The 15819-nt window shown below is 49.6% G+C and overlaps 2 protein-coding genes across 2 annotated transcripts; both read right to left on the minus strand.

Moving 5' to 3' along the window:
* Window positions 1-5837: 5837 nt before the first annotated feature.
* Window positions 5838-7289, minus strand: HOXD11 (homeobox D11; the record flags this gene model as incomplete). The annotated part of the gene is made up of 2 exons (XM_082764052.1): window positions 5838-6103; window positions 6683-7289. The coding sequence occupies 2 exons, from the start codon at window positions 7287-7289 to the stop codon at window positions 5868-5870; spliced, it is 843 nt and encodes a 280-aa protein (XP_082620178.1). The 3' UTR covers window positions 5838-5867.
* A 6188-nt stretch (window positions 7290-13477) lies between these two features.
* On the minus strand, window positions 13478-14544 carry HOXD12 (homeobox D12; the record flags this gene model as incomplete). Its single annotated transcript, XM_082762939.1, has 2 exons — window positions 13478-13716; window positions 13983-14544. 2 exons carry the CDS (start codon window positions 14542-14544, stop codon window positions 13478-13480), a joined length of 801 nt encoding a protein of 266 aa, XP_082619065.1.
* Between the last annotated feature and the right edge of the window lie 1275 nt (window positions 14545-15819).

The raw sequence follows: 15819 nt of genomic DNA on the forward strand, positions 1-15819 counted from the left end.
TTCCAAAATCTCGACATTTAAGATCATTATCAGAGCCATTGCTAAGATTTGCCTGAGCTGGGAAAGAATCTGCAGAGGAGCCCACGACGCTCCCTCTGAGCACTGCATTCCCCCCCTTGCTTTCTAGCAATTTCCTCTTTTTAAACAACAGCCCGGACAACCCACAGAGTTTAAAGAAACAAAATACTATTTTCCTTGACGCAGTTTAAGACTTGACTGTTAAATCTAATCAGGAATTTTATGCCCATCAAATGGGTCTTTCATAACCTTTATTTACACTTTAAGAAAAGAAGGTCCCAGAAATATCCCAACTGAAGTATTAGCCCAGAGGTTTGCAGTGGATTTTGCCCAACAGTAAAGTTCAAACAATAACCCAACGCTTAACTGCTTGCCACACCAGCCTCGCCTGAGCTCAAGGAGCTCGCTCCTTGGCTTCTGGTCAGACATGAGGTCTCTTTGATTTTTTTTAATTGCAAATATGAATTTCTTGCATGTCACTACACGGAAACTCCGAAGATGGCTGTGATGATAATGAGTTAAATATCGTATTCAGGACTGGTAAACAGCTCTGTAAGACCCCTTGCTCACGATAAATCATGAGGGATTTTTCTTTTTTGAAAAACGGGCAGCAATTTTTTATTGAAAATGAACAGTAGGAAAGTTTAAGTTTGATGTAAATAGAAGTTGAATAAACATGCAAGAGTCACTGGGGAACTGGAGACTTAGGCTCTGGGCATTTAATGTCACTCTTGTTTTAAATCATATTAAAATGGAATCAAGTAATTAACATTAATAAATAAATCAATATTGTGCAATAAATGAGATATACAGTCTACATTAATATAAAGGTTTTGCTCTCAGAGCCCCATATTTTTCCGAATGAGGGAAGGAAAAAAAAAAACACAACCCAACCAATGGGTCCATGCAGATGTAAATTACTGTTTGTAATAAAGCATAGGTGGACATTACAGTTTTCTCCTCTAGCAAATGTCAGGGCTAAAAACTTGAGGTTACCAGACGTGCCAGTGGGGTTTAATTTTCACTGCCTTATCTTCCTAATCCTTATTACTCGTGATACGATTTTTTTTTTTTTTCTCGACAGTGCTGACGATCCTCATACTTGCAATTTGCTGTGTTTGTGTCTCATTATAGGAGGGGGATGGGAGAGAGGTACGCAAGGGGCTAGATATTTTGCAGATGCCTTCAGTAACAAAGGTATCACGATAAATATCTTATTTTAAAAATAGGCTGGAATCCGGGAAGCTTTTAATAAAATTGCTTTCATTTACTCGATTTCAGCATTTTATTTAGGGTGACTTTTAACGCGCGGACTGTATATTTTATACCACGCTGTTATATTCCAGGGAGATTGAAGAATAGCTTTTATTTAAAAGAAAAAAAAATGGCTACAACATTGTGACCTTTCTTCTTTTAATAAAGCAACTGTCACGTTGCCCAGATTTCTATGTGCCATATTTTCATAGAAAGAGTCGACGTCTCGGCTGAGGGCTCAGATTCCCTGGATTTTTTTTCGACCGGGGGGGGGGGGGAGAGAGGAACATACTGATGACATTATCCCTTTTCCTAAATAGAAAAGCTTATAAAATAAACAAGATACCTCGCTGCCCATTTCTTCAGAGGTGTTATTTCTGCTGTGGGGAGCGCACGGTAGCACTGTCTGTACTCGCAGCTTCGCCCCCAGCCTCAGCCCTTCCTCTGCTGTCTTTCCATATTTCCGTGCACACAGAAGCACAGCCCCGAGTTATAAGATTTTAGCGGGGAGGCTGCTCGGCGGTTCTGCCCTCAGCTCCGGCATCTGAGCTACACGTTTATCTTCCGGCAGATTTCTGTCGAATTAGAAATTCTGTCAGAAAATAAGCAAACGCCCTATTCGATCTCCTAAAAGGACAAGCTCAAAGACATTTGGAAATAGCCCCCAGCCTTTTCTTTCGAAAAGAATAAAACAGAGAAATGAGGGGGGGGGGGGGGGAAATACAAAAGATAGACTCTCACGGAATCATCACACTAACACGATGATTGAAAAAAAAAAAAAAAGAAGAAAGAAAGAAAGAAAATAAAAAAGAACAAAGCGGCATTCCCATAGTCAAGATGTTGTGTTTTTTCGGTTGTTGTTTCTTGGCTTTTTCTTTCTGTGTGTGTGTGTTTTTTCCATCAACAACAAACACATCCTGGCTCCAATCACTCGTTTACATTCTCTGAGATCGGCCTCACTGTAATTGCGAGGGGCTAAAGCATCCCGCAGAAGCCTCAAGGCTTTGGGGCTGGTGTGGGCTCTCACAAGAAGCACTCTAATGCCAGCAAAAACAAACAAGAAAACTTTGCTAAATCTTTCCCTTCCGAAATAGGTATCGCCACCGAGAGACCAGGGCATTTTACTCCGGGCTCTGGGTCCGGTTAAAAGGGGCTACCTTTGGCGTCAAAGAATCCATGGATTTTAGTTTGCACAATGCCATTTTAACATTTTATCACAGACGGAAAGGCTATTTCTAGGAAACTGTTAACAATGAACTTCTAAAAAAAAAAAAAAAAAAAAAACAAAAACAAAACCCAGCGGTCAAAGTGCCAACAAATGCTTTCACGAGAGATGGGGCTTTGAAAATGCGGAACATGGCTGAGCCAAGGCGAAATAGATTTCGATGAACTCTGCAAAAAAAAAGCAGAAGGAAGCGAAGCCCTTTCTTCCGTGAGATTCTGTGGAAAAGTGTGCATTGGAGGACAAAAAAGAAAACACAAAACCAGAAAAACGGAACATACTCGGTCGCTGGAAAACGTCCAGGGAATTCATAAGCTTCACTTTAATTTTCTAATCTCTAGTTTCATTTTAATAGATCTCCGTAGTGTTTTTAAGGAGAGGGATTTCAATCAGCAAAGCCTTGGCAAGGTGATGTTCGGATATTAAAAATATCTTCGCTTTAGTCTCTCTGTCTCTCTTTAAAAAAATAAGCACTCTCAGCATCTAATGTTAATCTCGCGTTTAAGTAAAATACGTTTTTAAAATTATGCTTTCTGTACCGATAGGTTTATTTAAGAAAAGCCTTGAGTGAGAATTGAAAGATAAACTGTGGAAACGCCTGTTTTTTATATTATTTTTGTTCTACCCGCGTTAAGGCTGTCCTTAAAGGAGTAAATAGTTTTTCGTTCTAGGGAACGAATTCTGAATATCTTTTTTTTTTTTTCTTAAAATTATGTGATTTTTTTTAAAGCTCGGATGCATTATAAAAGATTACGACCAAAAAAATTCTTTTAAAGTGGCATATTTCTCGAACACGTCACGGTTATGGGTTATTTGTTTAATAAATCTTTTTGATGCTTTATTTTCTCATTTGGAAGGCCCTGAAATCTTATCGTTACTTATATATTAGATATTTTATTAGCAGTGGAATTATTATTAGGAGCAAAATATCCTTGAACATCAGGGCTGCTGTGCGCATTACAGCACATGAGCGCGCCCTCCTGTGGCATTTGGTGGCGAAGCAACAGGGAATTTCTCCTCACCCCAATTTGCTTTCAGTCGTGTTTTTTTTTCCCTTTATTTTTCAATAGAAACTTAAAACTGCTATAATTGAGCATTTATGCAAGATTAGTGCTGGGGCGTTTAGGTTTCCGCGGCCCTCTTTTGCGGTATCTGGACATTTTAAAGGGATAATAGTCCTCTAAGATAGAATGTTAAAGCACTGCAGGGAACAGAAAATCAGAAGAGTCGTTCTCGCCCTGTGGATTAAGACTCGGGAGAGACGCGAGAATTTTGCTATAAGGTCAGGCGAAATGAAATTCCCCGCGACTAGCAGCATTTCCAATGTATGGGTTTTGCGGGGAAACGCGCATCTGGAGAAAAGCTGCCGAAATACCATCCTTCTCCCCAGATTACGAAGCGTTCCTTACAACCCCCCGCATTTTATTCGGAGCGACAAAAGCATTTTTTCTTTAGGGCTAAAAGGGGAGATTTGGGGCGAGTTCCCGGGGCACGGAAGAGAAAGGAGAGGGAAGCGGGGAGTCCGCTGGCGGGAACGGGAGCCGGGTTTGCTCCCGGCACGCCGCGGAGATGCTCACCTCGACCCAGCTGGGATTTTCTTTGCGTTATGATGCATTTGCTAATATGGCCATCTATGCGGTACTCAGCGTGTGTGTGGTTGTGCGTGTGTGTGAGAGAGAGGGAGGGAGACAGAGAGAGAGTGGGTGGTGGTTGAAAATAACAGAGGAACCTTAAGGCGCCTAATTATTCAGAAAGGTTAAAGGTGATGACCTTGACATTTTGGAAGTTCAAAGGCATACACTTATGTTTTTCTTGCTAAAGGGTTTTAAAAAATTTTTCTAGCCATGCCTCCCTCCGCTCCCATTTCTCCATTTTTTAATTCTGGGGCCGTTCGTCACTAATTTGCCTAGTTTTGCCTTCGCTGAAAGCAAGCGTAGCGCGAGCCGCTCCGTCCTATTCAAAAACGCCAAATTCTTTCCCCGCTCCTCGCCTTTATTGCACATTGCGGAAATCTCTTTTTCACCCACCAGAAGGTGTATAATATAACCCAATTAAGCTGTTTAGAACCTCGGGTTTTATGGTGTTGTCTAGACAGTTCAAGGTTTTGTAAACAGCCCAGCCAGGTCACGCAGCATAAAGCGGAGGGGACCTCCGCCGGATCCCTGCCCGCCGGAGGACGCAGGGCCGCCCGCCGCGCCCGCGGGAGCGGAGCGGGAGTTACGCGGCTGCGGAGCGGGTGCGGAGCGGGTGCGGAGCGGCCGCGCCCGGCCAGCCCCACTCTCCGCACGCCCCGCCGAGAAATCATATTTTAGAGATCCTCCCCTCTGTCTCCAAACTTTTTTTTTTTTTTTCCCTCCCCACAAGTGCCAATTGTTTATAGCTCCCTCTTGTCTCAACCGCTCTGAGCCCTCGTTCTGGCTTACCCTTCACTAGCAAGTAAACAGTCATTGGCCTTCGGGATTCTGGGCTTGTTGGGAGCCTGACCAGTTAAAAAGCCTTTTTCGTTGTTTATAGTAATTGTAGCACCATCAGAAGTGATGGTCTGCAGACAGCCATGTTTGCTCTGTCTCACACTGAGGGGGGAACAGGGAAGGTTACACATATCTACAAAGGGAGAGTTACAGCTCTAAGCTATTATTTATTTTAAAATGCATTTAAAATAACCCGGCTTGGCTTCCTCCCGTTATTATTTAACTGAACTTGGCTCTAGCCCGGGAAACGCTAGGATTCTTTGGAGATGGAAATCCATACAGTGCACGGAAGTTATAACCTTAACTTTACTAGAAACCATTTATTCACATGAAAAAGACAGTGGCCCATGCTTTTGGATGACAATAGAAACATATATATATATATTTTATATATAGCGAACGTACATTTACCATCTCTTAAATAAACCGCATTCACTTAAAGGGAGGAAACTGTTATCCTAGCTCAAAAGCAACAACATGGCCCCCCCGAACTCAATTAATTGTAAGCAAAAACTACCAGACACACTGCAGGTCCATTGCTGGTACTGTGGGAGAGGAAAACAAGCGCCTTTGGCGAGAAACACCCGAGAATGGACAGTTGGATTTACCCTAGTTTCCCCTTATCAGGAATCTGCTGCGCCAAGCCCCGAAATCTCCAGTGGCCATTCAGTGTGGGGAGCTGCACGTGAAAATGAAACTTTGAGTTCCGCAGGGTGGATGTGTCATGTAAACCAATTTACTTTTGCATTCAGATGGCAGGTCAGAGAGACTGATATATTCATTTTTTATCCTTCTTTCTTCCTTTTCTCTTTCTCTCTCGATTTTTATTATTTTTTATTTTCTTTTTCTTTATCCTTCTCTTTCTTTTTTTTTTTTTTTTTTTTTTTTTTTTTTTTTTCCTTTCAAAACAAGGGATTTCCAGTGAAATATTGGAGTCGATCTCTGTTCAGTTTCTTTTCTTTCATCCTTCGATTCTGGAACCAGATTTTAACTTGTCGGTCAGTGAGGTTGAGCATTCTGGACAACTGCAGTCTCTTCTCTTTGTTTATGTACACGTTGAAGAAAAACTCACGTTCCAGTTCTCTTATCTGATATTTGGTATAGGGGCACCTCTTTTTCCTTGATCGCTGAGGAATCGCTGAAAATCAAGAGACAAGAAACTGAGTTATGCTGCTGCTACGAACGCACTCAGATGGGAAGAGATCAGAGACTTTGACAATATCCCATCGCCTGGAAAGCAGCCCTCCAGCAGTTCAGAAAATATTCCTGGGGCTTTTACTCTCCGTGTGCCTTAGCGAAAAAGCGAATATTTCCCAACTTCTCCTTAAAAGAGAGCACTTCGAGCAATACAGAGAGATATTTAAATGGGCTGGAAATATTCCAAGTTTCTCAAACTCCTCTCCCCCTACCCCCCCTCACCAAACAAACGAAGATCTCAGGCTCTAAAACGAAGGCAGCTCCGAGCACTACCTGTGAAACCTCCCTGTGTCCCCCCTCCCTCCGCCACATCAACAATTTAATAACAATTAATATCCTCTTCCAAGAATACCTTAAGCCCACCTAAATTGGTTTCCTATCGTAAACACGCTTTACAACGGTAAAGGAAATCTTATAGGATATATAAAATCCTTTGGATGCTTATAAAATTGCACATAAAATGCGGCTTGACAAAGTGTTGGCCTTGTACTCTTGCCCCCAATTTACTACTGATACCTACCTGAACTGTTGCTCTTCTCTGCAACAGCCTCACCAGAAGGGGAATCGGCGCTGTTTGCTGTTGTCACTTTCTTTTCTTGGCTGGAAGGTGTTTTACTGCAAGTGCTGTTCTGGGGCTTCAAGTCGCCCTTGTCCGCGTCCCCCTCGCCCTCGGAGTGCTGCTGGTACGGGGGTCCGGGGGCTGTCTCGTAAAACTGGTCGAAGCCTTGCGGCAGGATGCCGTTCCTCCCCACCGAGCTGTAGAAGTTGGAGGCAGCAGGAGACGGTCCATGGTGGCTGCACACGGGGTCCGTTTTGAATAACATTTCCGTCCTCCTGTTCGCAGGCTGCAGAAAGTCTCTGTGCATCACCTCTTCAGCTGAGTAATAAGGAGCATAACTGCCCCTATACTGCCATTTGCTGCGCTCTAATCCGTATTCCCTGAATGCTACTTCGCGCACAGGTTGGACATGAGGTAAATTAGAAGAATAAGGAAAAGTCATTTGACAGGAAGACGATTGCGACAAAAAAGAGGGTTTCGTCGAGAAATCTGAGGGTGAGACGTAATAAGCGCACCCTGGCAGATACATATTGGATGCGCTGTGACTGCAATCGTCAAACTCGGTCATGTCTTCCTTTTTGCGATTGCAAGCAACCAGGAGGCTTCAATGCATTGAACAAGATCCATCTATTGCACAAGAGGGTTTGGACAGGATCAACTAAGAAAAAATCCCCACCGTGTGCTGACGTGCAATTCATCTTGATTGATTCTAGTGGTAATTATGTCACGTGACGCAATGTAGAAATGTCCTTATATCTATATCAGCCCTTCGGAAAGGCTCCTAAGAGCTCTCCAAAGAGCCCTCCCAGCACGGAGGGATGAGCGGAGCGGGTGGGCGCGCACCCTCGCCTTTTCCCCCCGTTTCCCCAGCAGGCGAGGAGGTGCCTGGGGGTGCCGCGAGTGCCCGTTCACCTGGGGCCGCGCCGCCCGGGCACCCGCCGCGGGGCCCCGCGGCGCGCCCCCGCCGCATCGCCGCCGGGGGAGGCGGGCGCGGAGCGAGGGGGGCTCCGTCGGGGAAGGTGCCCCGCGGGGAGCGGGCTCCCAGCTCCCCGGGCTCCGTGGCGTGGCCGCTCCCCGATGGCAGGAGCGGTGTCCGCCGGTCGCTGGTCGGCGGATGGGGAGCGGGCGGTGGTTCACTCGGGAGAGCCAAGTCCCAGTTACACGCCCTAGCACGCGAGGGAGGCTGCCCGCTCGGCTCCAGCAATCCACAGTTGGCACCGAAATCCGTTCCGAAATTCAAAGCACGAGTCCCGATCACCTCGTTTTCCCTCGCTCAAGCCCAAACACCGTGCGCTTGTACAAGGGCGCCAGAGACAAACTGCAATGAGAAATAGGCAAACGGAACATCTCTCAGCAGCGGATTTTATGAAAGGCAGGCACTTTCGGGCTCTTCTGGAAAGAAAAGGGCTAGGGCAGGAAAAGAAGTCCACCAAGCACGGTTTCCTTGGGAAGCAGAGCAGCGCACAAAGTGACCTCTGTTCCCGTGCCTCCAACTCCCACCCAAACGTTCACTTTCATTGGAAGGGAATAGCAGGGTTGGGAGCAGGCGACACGCACAGCACCCGCCAGCCCCACAGCCGCCCTGCCCTCGAGGGCTCATTTTTGCCAATTTTCTTTTTTTCTCTCCTTGAAATATTATTTTACATAGCCGATCACAAACAGGGTCACAAAGGCTGAAAAGGGAAGAGAATGAATAATATGCGCCAGCAATAGCCTTATGCTCGAGCAATCCCTCATTCCAGAAACGTTTGCCAGCTCTCTATGGGAATGCCTTTTTCCGCCACTCTACAGCATAGCCCGAGTGGCCCCGCCATATGCCGCTCTCCAAATTAACCCGAAATCCGGCCGAGCTCTGCACGCCAAGCAGGGTTGCCCCCTGCCACCCAGGCGCTCTCCGGGCGCTCTCTCCAGACATCAGGCCCCGGGTGGCTTCCCCAAAGGCGGCCACCACCCAGCGAGCAGAGAGCCCGGCAGGTACAGAACCGGCCCCCAAGCACCGGGGGCGACCAGGGGCAGGCCAGGGGGCTCTGCGAAGCGCCGCTGCGGGCGTCGGGCTCGGCCAGCCGCAGGCTGCGCGCCCCGCGGCCCCGCCGTGCCAGGCGCCTCCTGCGCGCCCCCGGCTCCGCGCTGCGGAGAGGCTCCGGGGGCGGGAGCCCCCCAGCCCGGGCTGCGCCCCGCAGCCTGCCCCAAGCCCCTCCCGCCTCCCCCGGACCCCCAAAGCGGGACAAGGCTGCCCCGGGGGCTTCCGCCCCGCAGCCCCGCGTGCCCTCCCGAAAAGCGAAAGACCCAAGCCGGGCAGATAACATGAAGCTCAGTCCTTTTTCCCTATCTCTCCCTTTCTTTTTCTTTTATCTGTACCGTATCGTATTTTTTTATCATTTAATTTTATTTTTTTTTCGCTGCCTTGGTGCCTCTCTCTCAAACCGCCTCAAACGCCGCAAATCGCTGCCAGCAGATAAACTCCCGCAAGGTATCACTAGAAACCAAGGCACAAATCCACCATTTCCTCCCTTCATCGGTAACTTTCGAGCCTTCTCGATTTTGCTACAACACATGAACAACCTCTTAAAAATGATGCCTGCGCAGTTAAAATGGCTCCTGTGTCACTTACCACCCTGAGCTTGTAGCAGAGAAGGGCAGGGATCCGTTTGGATTGTGCCCCAAGGTTTCTGATCGCCAAGCTCATCAGGAGAGATGGCTCTGGGAACCTATGAAGCCTCATTTTCTTTATCGTTCAAACAACTAATTACATCTTAGCCAGAATCCTTCACCTTACTTTCGATGCAGCAAGCCCAGCATCAATTAAATTTTGGCGCAGGAACCAACCGGTTTCAACTAATTCAAGTTCAAAGACATGGCGACGATTTGTTAATACGAAAACAGCCCTTTTAGGAAACAGACCCTTAAAAAGCGATCTAATTTGTGGAATTGGAGTCCAATATCGCAGCAGAGACCCCGCTGCAATAAGGCAGACATGGGGGTCCCCGCCTGCCCAGAGTATTTTCGCCCTGGGGTCGGTTCCCAGCCCGGCTCTGAGCATTACGTTCCCCCCCTTTTTTCGCCTTGCTCAGATTAAATAGCATCGACACACAAATGCTCATCATGTACACAGTCAGGCGCATACTTTACCGTTAGGCGTCTTGAAACATCTGCAACCGTTGCCTGGAATTACCAAGTATTCTGGTCCAAGTGACATTTCCAAAAGCCCTCCGTGGAAATTCAGACGACTTGCATAACGTTCAGGTTTAAAAATATACCCGGTCCGGCTGGAGAAGATGCGGTATTTTTGTGCCACCCAAGATAAGACACTAACTTGACCTTAACTTTGTTATGGCGCCCCTAGTATCTGGAGAACGTGAACAGACACTGTCTGGCAGCTCTCGTAAAAACTGACTGGAGAAGAGATTCTGAGTCATTTCATTTATTGCCACTACAGTTCTGCAAGAAAGCTTTTCCTCCCTGCCAAACTTTAATTATTTATGCTCTTTTAGGAAGCACAAAGGCATCCAGAGCCATTTCGAACAATCCGAGTTGCGTTTGCAGCCTTATCAAACTCGCCGCAATGGAGAGCTCCCCTCGGAAGGGCTTTATCACGTTTAGGCTGCGGTCGGAATGCGAAGATGTTTATGTTGGAGTAAATAAAGGGACGGACGGTCGCCTGCATGCTGCGGAGGGACGCACGCATGGGCGCAGCCAGCGGGTGCCCGCTGCTCACCCCCGCACCGCAGCCACCTGGGGGCTAGGGGGGGCGGATTTCGGCGGAAAGACGCCCAAAATTCCCCGCCCGGGGGGTTTGGGGTGCGCACGCTGCGGCGGGGCGCATCTCCTGCAGGCGCAGCCGGGGTGCCGCGCCCGGCGGCGGGCACGCGTGTGCACACATGTGCCCGGGGCGGCTGGCGAGGAGGGGGGCGCGCACGGCCCCGCGTGTGCGTGCCCTGCCACACGCGTGCTTGCCTCCCCGCATGCCCGGCACGACTGTCGTCGCCCGCAGCTTGGGATGAGCGGCTGAGACCTGCAGTGTGCGTGCACGCCCGCAGCCGTGCACCGTCTCCTCCCGCGAATGCGTGGCGTTGCTGTGCGGCCCCGCAAACGCGCCCGTCTGGGGTTGCGCGCACACGGGGGCTGTGCCATACGTGGAGCAGTGCACATACAGGCACATACACAGACACACAATACACGTACTTGTGCATCACATCGCGTTTCAGGTCCCATCTCCTCTGTTTTGTAACCTGTTTTCTCCTTTCGAGGGCGATTTAGACTAGCAGCTTTGCGTGAAGCTATCGTCGTGGAATCGGATGCGTTTAATAAACAATACATGGCATTTCACATCTTTTCACCCCAGGTTCCTCTTCAAATTTCACAGCACACGTGTAATAAAGGACATGGTTGCACTGGGGCGGGTTGGGACGGGGAAGGACGGCGTACAGAGTCCATTTCTCAAGGACAGCAGCGGACTCAACGGCACCCCAGGAGGGAACAAGCAAGGGGGCCGTATCTGCTTTGCGCTCGTCTCCTGCCTCACATCCTTGGGGTTGCCTCCAGATTTCTTAATTAGGGGGACGCCACCCAATGAAGAGCCGTTCATTGTCCGCAATGCGCCAGCTCCCCGCGCAGGGGGTGGACGCCTCGAAGCTTTCGAGGGCCGACGGGGCGGCGGCCGGCCCTGCGGGGCGAGGCGTGCCCGGGGTGTGCTGCCTCATGCCCGGGGTGCGCTGCCCTGAGCCCCCGACCCGCAGCCACCCCGGGGACGCCCCGGGCGCTCGTGGTCCCTGCGGAGGGCGAGAAAGGCGCCTCCAAGTTGGTCTGGTTCGCCTTCTCCCTCCCGAAACGCCACCCCAGCGTTACCTTCGGGGCTCTCTGGAAAGCTCTCGGGAAGATGGCTGCGGTGCTGCCCTCCCTGCCATCCGGCATTTACCTCCAACCCAGCCGGACCACTGTGCCCTTAGGAACAGTGCTCGCACGCAGAGGACCGGGTAGGAGCAAAGTTCAAATATGCCTCCTTTATGAAATAATGAGTTTATTGCCTCCAGGAAGGCAGTAGTCCTGAATAAATAGGTAGCTTCTTTGTGCCGTTCCTTGTGACTATTTAGCCTTACTGCATACGCCCCGCACAACCATATCTGAGCCTATTTTATACACCAGAAAACAAGGCAGGCTCCGCCAGCGTAATTATTATTACTGCTGGGAGAGGCAGCCCGAGGTTTCGCGTGTGGAAACGCCTCTTCATTAGAAACAGATTTACGTGGAAATTGCGGCCAAAAGATGGTTTGATCTGGAGCTAAAATTCCCTGAGATTTTTTGTCTTTTCTGAAATGTCAGATCGGGGCAGTATCTTGCATTTTCCCTGTCTGGGCAGCTCCGGCCAGCCCCAGTGCTGTGGTGCTGGAGAGGCTGAAGGCTGCAGGCACCGAAAGCCTGTCAGCAAGATGCGGGGAAAATCGATTTCATTCCCGTCCTAAAACAATAATCAGACGGCTTGGGCAATGCTCCCAGCCCCTCTGGTTGGGTTTCTCCTCTGAGGTTTATAACTGGACACACACAAGAAAAAAAAAAAAAAAAAAAAAAAAAAAAAAAAAGCGAAAGCTTTCCCCCTTTCCCTCATAAAAACCTCTGCGGAAATGGCCATGGGGACAGACTCAGAAAAATAATCAAACCCACAGAAACCTCCGGGCTCGCCCCTCTCCTTCTCCTACAGCACCCCGGGGTGGGAGGGAGTCCTGCCCGGCCCCAGCCCTGACCCCGGCCCGCAGCGGCCTCGGCACCGCCCGCTCCCCCCCTCCCGTTTGCCCGGGGCCGCGCCTGGACAAGGCCAAAGTCAGCGGCGCTGGAAGGGCAGGGCCCGGCCCGGCCACCTGGGGCGGCCACCGGCGAAGGCCGCTGCGGCTGCGGGCCGCGGCCAGGTTCCCCCGGGGCCGGGCGGCTGCGGGAAGGGGGCGGCGGCGGCCCCGCGCCCGGCCCCGGCGGAGAGCGGCGACCCCCCGGCGGGCAACGGGGGCCCCGCTCCGGCCGTGCCGCCGGCCCCCGTCGAGGCCGAGCCGTCGGGGCGGGCGGCGGTGGAGCGGAGCGCGGGGCGCGGGGCCAGTCCCGCAGCAGCGGAGCGGGCGCGCAAATTCCGCGCAGGCTTTGCGCGGGCATCACGTGCCCACCGTCTGCGGCTGGGCGGGGGGGCGAAGAAGGAATATCTCTCTATATATATGTATATTAAAAGGTTTATTTGGTAACCACTTTCTCCGATCTGTGCTCGAACAGGTTATTCCAAACCACAAAACAAGCAAGCGCCGCATGCTCGCCTTCAGAAGCAGGGAACACATGAAGGGACCAGCCAGGATTTACATAGCTGACGTCTTTACTAGGCATTATTCCTTTATTTTATTTTATTTTTTTCTGCAAAATGATGTTTACATACAGTTAAACGACATCGATCTTAGTTTAGCACCGCTCATTCTCCAGGGAAAGGGAGGGTAAGAAGCAGGAGAAAATCTATATAAAAGGAGAAAGAAAGGTAAAAGCTGATAATACAGGTTTCCGTGCTGGGCTGGCTTGTTTTCTTCATTTTGGCTAAGAACTCAGCATTTGCCAATTTACACAGGGATCCTACGCGCTTGGAGATTTTGGTTTAAATGGTAAAAAAAAAAAAAAAAAATCAAACAAACACAAAACCAAAATCACACTTCCCGCATTTCAGCCGCGAATATACTCTACTCTAGGGGTGAACACTCCAGGCATAAGTTCATGCAGGACCGGGCGGACTCTGGTCTAGTACATAGAAAGCGCCTGCTCACGCATTACTACTCTTTTCTTTTTCATTCGTCGGTTCTGAAACCAAATTTTAACTTGCTGATCACTTAAATTCAGTCTGTTTGATAGTTCTTTCCTCTTCTGTCGGTTAATAAACTCATTGAGGAGAAACTCGTTTTCCAATTCAGCAATTTGTTGTTTTGTGTAAGGTTTCCGTTTCTTTCTTGATCTCCCCTGGGTGGGGCACCAAGGCAAACCTACAACAAACACGTCGATAATTTAGTGGATCATGTCTGTGTATTAAAGAGAATATGCAAAAAGCGGCAAGATAACAGGGCAAAACTAGGTCGGTAAAATCTGGCAAAGCACATCTGACAGCACAATTCCTATCTAGCTCCGAGTCAGATTAAGCGATTACCATTCCGAATGGCTTACGGGGGGGTTACAAAACAATTACAGGCATCTCTTAGAAAGCACGTATCGCTAGGTCGCCTCTAACTAAAGCGAGATATTTAAGGCATACCATCCTGCACTGAAGGTCGGAGGCATGACTGGACTGCTGCGGGCTGAACTGTCAGGTTCAAGTTGACCGAATTCTTGATGTCCTCCTTTAGGCTGGAAGTGCAGGAGTTCACTTCAAAAAGAGTAGCCGAGCCATGCAAACTTCTCTGCAGGCTCGAGTGGTCATACTTTACGGGCTTTAAGTTGGCTGCGTGAGTAATAGTTGGGTCATTTGCGAAAGATTGCCTCTGCCTGCATCTTTCCTCTTGTTTGGAGGTCGCATCATGGGCGTAATATTTATTGTTTTCTTCCAGGCACTCTTTGTTGCTGTTGGAGTTGATGTTGATTGGAACAGAGCCGGGGAGGTAAGGCTGCGCCGCGCCGCTGAACGCGTGGCTCTGCGGCTGGGCTGCGCACGAACTTGAGCAAGTCCACGGGATCGAGCTTCTGGGGTAGGAAATGGTGGGCAGAGCCGCCAATTGACTGCCATTAGCCCGCAAATTAGGAAAATAAAAGGAATCTGGAGATTGCAAATTCAAGAGAGAACCAACGTAGCCAGATCTGTAGAGACTGCGATCACACATTTCCAACAAAGGACTTCAGCTGTTCTTACAGCAGTATTTAGTTACAACAGGGAATAAGCGGAAAGCCTGAAACGATTGGACGAAACTTTGCAGACAGGTTCTTCAAAGCCGGTAATTTCAGCACCGCCTCCAGCCACCGAGCCACGGCGTCCCCCCCTCTTTTTTTTTTTTTCCCCTTTTTCCCCCCCTTTTAAAAAGTCTTATGATAACACTCGAAATATGAAAATACCGGACTTGCAAGGGGGAGGGGAAAACAAGCTCTCCGCTTCTATAAAAGTGCCTGGGACCTGCTGGCAAAGCTACAGCGCTAGCGGAAAGATGAGGGGGAACCAAACATTTGCCAAGGCGCAGCGGAGACCCGGGTGCTCCGGGCGCGGCCCCGAGCCGCTCAGCCCAGCGCACCGGCCACAGCCGCCGTGCGAGAGCCGCGGAGCGCCGGGGCGGGGATGCCCGGTAACCGGGCAGCCGGCGGGCTGCGAGCAGCGAGCCGCGGCTCCTTCCGTCGGGGGCAAGGAGCTGCGGCGGTCCCGGGCACATGCAAGTGCCTGTGCCCCCGAGTACACCTTGTGCGCGGAGCGCGTAGTTTATCCCTTTTATATCCGCGTTTCTTTTAACTGCCGGCAACATGATATGCATCTGCATATGCTTGCAATTAACATCTTAATTGATCGGATATTACCGGGATTGTCATTCTGGTGCACTAATGACTAGTGGTCTCGGAGGTTTTCCTAGCGCGTCTGCCCTTTTTACCCCTTCTACATTTAATCCTCACTCCAAAGCTAGACGAGTTTTCAAGCAACGCTTCTAAAACTGGGGCTCGTTTAATTTTTTAAACAAACAAGAATAACAATATCAGCGACACGGAATTACTAGAGCAGAACGCCGAGGCTATAAATAAATAAATAAAATCTAAAGGCTGCAAGGAAGAAAACACCCGCTCTGCTCTGCAGCGGAGGGGACGTGAGTGCTGCGGGGGGCAAAGGAGAGACAGCCTCAGCTCAGTACCTCGCTGCCATCTCCTAAGTCGCATCTCATGATTTGTTCTCCCCCAAGAAGAAAATTGCTCTTTACGGTCAGCCGTTTGGGGGGGATATATATAACATAATATATCTCACATTTCTGAGAGCTTAGACAAGAGCCCACTATACCGTTATCCCCCTTATTTTTCTCCTAGCTCCGGAGTACAAACAAAACCGTGTCTGAAAGCATCCTCCCGGGAGGTAGTTCGTGTCCTTTCCGAGCCGTGCGGGGGGCAGGCAGTTCCCTTCCCCGGCG

This window comes from Aythya marila (genome assembly GCF_965140915.1).
Source record: "Aythya marila genome assembly, chromosome: 6".
Taxonomy (NCBI): Eukaryota; Metazoa; Chordata; class Aves; order Anseriformes; family Anatidae; genus Aythya; species Aythya marila.